This window comes from Hydra viridissima, unplaced genomic scaffold, assembly GCF_058129835.1.
Source record: "Hydra viridissima isolate aposymbiotic clone 2 unplaced genomic scaffold, HvirCarnegie_v1 scaffold_1, whole genome shotgun sequence".
NCBI classification, from domain to species: domain Eukaryota; kingdom Metazoa; phylum Cnidaria; class Hydrozoa; order Anthoathecata; family Hydridae; genus Hydra; species Hydra viridissima.
This window is the reverse complement of record NW_028324300.1, coordinates 6,794,667-6,800,299: the sequence shown is the minus strand read 5'-3', so window position 1 is coordinate 6,800,299 and position 5,633 is coordinate 6,794,667. Positions and strand designations below refer to the sequence as shown.

General features: G+C 28.1%; 2 protein-coding genes across 2 annotated transcripts in view; one reads left to right on the top strand and one right to left on the bottom strand.

Annotated features, from left to right (window-relative positions):
- LOC145187981 (uncharacterized) overlaps nt 1-5,633 on the top strand; it is a 433,414-nt gene that overhangs the window by 341,643 nt on the left and 86,138 nt on the right. The gene's annotated exons all lie outside the window — the stretch shown is intronic.
- Nucleotides 1,207-5,365, bottom strand: LOC149893093 (uncharacterized). The gene is made up of 5 exons (XM_090065966.1): nt 4,310-5,365; nt 3,867-4,071; nt 3,443-3,627; nt 1,962-3,250; nt 1,207-1,634 (listed from the first exon to the last, which is right to left on the bottom strand). The coding sequence occupies exons 3-5, from the start codon at nt 3,513-3,515 to the stop codon at nt 1,485-1,487; spliced, it is 1,512 nt and encodes a 503-aa protein (XP_089922092.1). The 5' UTR covers nt 3,516-3,627; nt 3,867-4,071; nt 4,310-5,365; the 3' UTR covers nt 1,207-1,484.

Here is a 5,633-nt window from a genome sequence, read left to right as displayed (position 1 = left end):
ATCCTGATATGCGGATGACAAAAGTAATACTTCAAAACAATGTTTTGAAAACACACCGCGTATATCCTTTTAAATGGATAATTTACGGTTGTTTACTTAAATCGTGTTAAAACGCTTCTCCAATTTTAAAAATTTTCGAATTCTTAAAGTTCTTTAAATAATTATTTTTCTCTGTTAATTCATTTTATAAATGATACTCAATTTAATTTAAAATTTTTTTGTTTTTGCTACTATTATCAAAGAAGTAATTTGTATTTAAAAGAAGTTTATGTGATAATTAGTATTGTAAACACAATTAAGGAGACCATGGAATTGCTCTACACCTTTTCAAAATGTAATTGAGAACTTGAAAATTGTAATTCAGAAAAGTAAGACGTGATTTAGAAATACAACATATAATTTAGAAATCGCGATATGCAATCAAGAAACACAACATGTTTGAAAATTCACCGACTCAGTTAAATTATTTGTGTTTTATTTATTATTCATCTAAAATCTCAATTAAATTTTTCACAAAAATAAAAAAAATTTTAATTGACACCCAATAACATTTTTCCAGTTACCGCCTAAACCTCAAATGTCTTTTTCATTTTGTGTCATTTCATTTCATGACTTTATATATCCTATTGATATTATATTATTTTCAGCCATAAATTACAATGTATATTAGGACTACAAAATTCAAAATACAAAGAACTTTGTCTTCTTTATACTTTCTTTAATTACAACTATCATGTTCTCAATTACATTTTTTTGATTTCTTATTAACAACTTTCATTTTCTCAATTACATCTTGAAAAGGTGTATATTTGTGAAACGTCAAAGGGTGAACAAAGGGTGAACAAAGGGTGAAACGAATAACTTTGAATTTTGTCTTGCACAACAAATTCAATTTTTTCTGATTTCAAAACACTATTTATATTTGCACTTACTTTTATATATTTAAAAGTGCACAAAAACCTTTAAAGATTTAAATCTTTAAGAAACGTATTTTGAAATTTAGAAATGAATTATGAACAATAATTGATACACTTTGGCATTAACTCTGTTAATTTATATATCTATACCTTATATAATATGTTTAAACTATGTTTAAAAATCCAAGGACAAGGTTGTCTTATAATAGAACTGTTTACTTTATTTTTTTATATTATTCAAACAAAAAAAACACAAACAAACGCAATCTGAAATAAAGAAACTTTGAGGTCAGGAAGAAATACATATGTAAAATAAATAAGAAAATCTAGATGTTAAATTGATTCAACTGTTGAATATTATTAACTAATCTTTATGCTATATTTACACTTATATTTGGAATCGTTACGTTTATAGTTGAAATCCCAATTGTAGCAAGTTTATTGGAACAGCTTTTGTGAGTTACTCCATCAACAGTGCTAAGAGATTTTTCGTCTTCATTATTATTCAGCTTTTCGGTCTTAAAGATACTTTCTTTCTCATAAGTAGTGGGTTTACAAAAACGCACATTAGTTTTTTCTTTTCTTTTTTTTCTTTGTTGAAACAAAATTTGTTTGAGGCTTAATTCTTTTGTTGGAAGCAACTAATGACGACGTCTTTAATTCTTTCACTGAATGATATTTTGACATTGCATCAAAAGTGTTTATTGTAGTTGTTATCTAAAATAGATTCCAATATATATGTGTGTGCGTGTATATATATATATATATATATATATATATATATATATATATATATATATATATATATACATATATATAAATATATACACATATATGTATGTGTGTATATATTTATATATATGTATGTGTGTATATATTTACACACACACGCGCACACACACACACACACATATATATATATGTAAATATATACACATATATACATATATATATATAATATATTTAATTGTGTGTGTAAGTGTGTGCGTGTGTTTAATGTAAAACTAATAACTGTTAAAAAGATTGATATGGTTCATTACTCACTTGTTTTCCAATGTATTTTAAAGCTTCAATATCCAAGTTGCTACAGTTGTTAACACGGTGCATCAAGGTATGGAGCAAGTTCACTGTCTTAGACTTTGTTTCTTCAAATTTTGAAACTTTGTGTAATTTCTCTAGGTTGCATTTTATTGAATTTATTTCGTTATAAGAGTATCCATCCTGTAGTTCAACTGAATTTTTAGCTTTATCATCAACTTTATTGTTCACAGCTAAAAAGTCCTTAAGCAGATGTACATGTTTACACAAAGTATTTTTTATGAGAAAGTCAGAACAATTGCAATGGAAAGTATGTGTACATACAAAACAGGTTATACACTGCAACCGACAACCTACTGTATTGCACTTGTCTGACAGTCTTGTTGCAACATATTTATTTTGCCCATCTTCAGAGTTGATTAGGAAAACATTTTCATCAGAAGTCTTATTTATGGCTGTATAAGACATTTTTTTACTACTCAAATGTCTGTCATAAATGTTTTGCATACGTTGTGTCAAAGAACCTTTAGTTAATTTTATCAAGCGAGAAAATAATTTATCTCTTGAAAATTTAAGAAGATTCACAAGAACTGTGTCAACACGTTTATTACACTTTCCTTTTAAATAGTTGTATTTAAAAGTTCTATGGAATGCCTCAACAAACATATTTGTATTTATACCTTCACCAACGCGGTAGCAATAGGCCCAGCTTTTTGTCACACAAATCCAGTATTTTAAAAAATACGCTTTAAACTCACTAGTAGCATGGGATTCTAGCCTATTAATGAGGGATGATAATTTATCTTGGAAAAGAATTTCATTTGTTTCCTCAAGAACTGTTCTAAGCATTTTGTAAACAACTGTTTCAATTTCAAAATTTTTAATTTTTTTTCGCAATTCTTCTTTCCATGCTTTGTCTACATGCCATGCACAGTATAACCATTTTGGTTGAAGATTAAAGACTTCACAAAAAGCATTGTAGAACTGTGGAGCTAAGTCTGTCATAAACCATTTAGGTTGTATAGTCCCAACCTCATTTTTTATTTTTTTGAAAAAGACTTTAACGAATGATTCATTTTCATGGTTAGCTAAACACCAAGCAATTGGATGACCTTGACCAAACTCATCCATAATCAGTAGAGAAATCAAAAGAAAATTATAACCAGTTGTTCCATGTGTTGAGTCGCAGCATAAACCGTTACTCCCAAATTTTTCCAGCATTTCCTTCTGTGCCTCTGTCTGGATTACTATGATAAAATCTTCATCTTTAAACTCATGCTGAGATGAAGCTTGGCCTAAAATATAATTTTTTATAAAAACGATTTTATTAAGATATTAAAAAAAGAATTTTGTTTGCTAAATTCTTTCCACAACGTTATGGAATGCAGAAATTTCAAGCTTATAAAACTTAATTTTTTTAATATATGGAAATAAAAGTAATTTTTTTTAAGATTTACTGCCAAGAGCATTAAAAGTAAGTTATTTACCTTGAAGTTTATAAAAAAGAATAGGGGTCTTATCTAGTTGCTCCCATTCTTGGATCCATGATAAAACACTCATTTGGTCATTTGCATGTCGTTGCACTTCTTGCAATCCAAAAGCGCGTCCAATGTTTAAAATATCTCTGTATTCGAGTAAATGAATTCTTTGAAACTTAGAACCAATATCATCTCTATCATAAAAATTTGTAAGTACATTTATGACAAGAATAAAAAAACAAATTACTATGTACTAGTTGTTTGGAATCATATTACAGACTGTGGAATCAAAAGGTTTGTAAGTGACAGGGTGTATGCCAATATTTTAAGATCAGAAAAAATAGACTTTAGATTTAATAGAGTTTTGTTTAGAAAAATGCTCTTCAATTGCAAAAATATCAATATAAATACAATACACATTTAAACAAATTACCTTATATCATCTAGAATTTTTCTGCGTGTAACTCCTTGTTGTAGTTTAGAGGCAATTTCTTGGCGTTGACGTTTAGTTATCCATGTGTGATGATAGTCTTGGCTATGCCCATAATGAGTATAGCAGACTTCAACTTTTACTTTTTCATCACTATTTGTAACTTCTTTGATGGTTGATGTGCAGTTTTTCTCAATCTTGCATGTTCCTAAATTATTACAAATTTAAAGTATTACTTACACACGAGTGACTTTCAAATAGATTTATATGCATAGACCTTTCACAAAAAAAATCTTATTTACCATAATTTTAAATCTGATTTTAATTAACATATCAACTAAAATATAAATATAAAACTAATAAAACTTCATTTTCTAAATGTAACCATTCCATGCTATGGTAAGACACAAGACTTTGTCACAAAGCAAACTAAAAAACTATGTTACCTGAAGACTTAATTCTGCGCTTTCCGGTTCTTCTTGATTTATATATATCACATCGATTGCATTGCCAATACTTTGTTTTGGAACCATCTTTTCCAATAACATCACCTTGAGGATTTAACCGCTCCTTTTTTTTGTTCTTAATATCAAAAAAAATTTTAAAAAAAGGAAAGTATCATAAGATAAACTCCATCCATCCTTTAAAGAAGTGCTTAATGATTTCATGGTTTTTTTGTAGCTCTTTATAACCAATTTAAAGTTTATTTGGCTGATATCGATTTACTTGGCCTGTATTATCTTACAAAAAAATGCTAATCAGTTTTACCGAGACTTAAAATATTTTCGAAGTTAAAACATCAGCAATCATCTATAATACTTAGGATTTAAGTATATTATATCTTTTGAAAATACAGTTGCTATATATTTGATTAGTAACGGGAATTAAATAATTAGGAAAAACCCTAATTTTAAGTGATAAGGCTGATGCACTAATAGGAAATCTTTTTAATCAAATATATTTTATATTTTGCTCTTAGTTCTAGGACCCTCTTAAGAGATAAAAATATTAAATGTTGAAAACCAATAAATTATCTTCTGAATAAGAGTTAACAAGGATTTTCTCTCTTGTTCTGAAGTAGGAAACTTTTTCTTAGCTGTCAAGCTGCAGAGCTGTTAAGATGTTTCTTTTTGATTAATCCGAGAGGCTAATAACTTGACTGCTTGCTCAGAAGGCCGAGAATCACGCATTTACTTATTCAGTTCTATCTGACTAAACACTTAAGACTGTTTTAAACGTTTAACATTAGCTAAAACATGCTACAAAATTCAATTCACTACATAGTCTGATTCTTCCTCTATTTTTAGATGTTAATCCTGAATTGTAGTTAGAGCAATTTAACAGATGTCACAAGCACAAAGCAGTTGATTTCTGGTAAAAATGCTAATATTGACCTTTAAGAAATTGTACGGTTTACTTAGAAAAGGTGGGGGAAGAATTGTCATTAAAAAAACATGGCCGCTATAAACTAGACTAAAACACATAGATGTGTTTTAGTTTTTAGGGAATTAGCTTTCAGGGAATAAGTAAGAATTTTACAGATCTGTAAAATTTTTACTTATTCCCCATTCATACACAGCAAAAAACATAACGCAAAAATAACGGTTACATAACGGTAAACGAAAATTTTGGCGTTATGTTTACCGTTATGTTAAGTTGAAATAGTGTTGAAAGTGTTATAATGCGTAAATGGTGCTTAAATCATTAGTATAGTAATATATATTTGCAAAGCGTTATGTTTAACCGTTATGTTAAACAGATTATTTTATC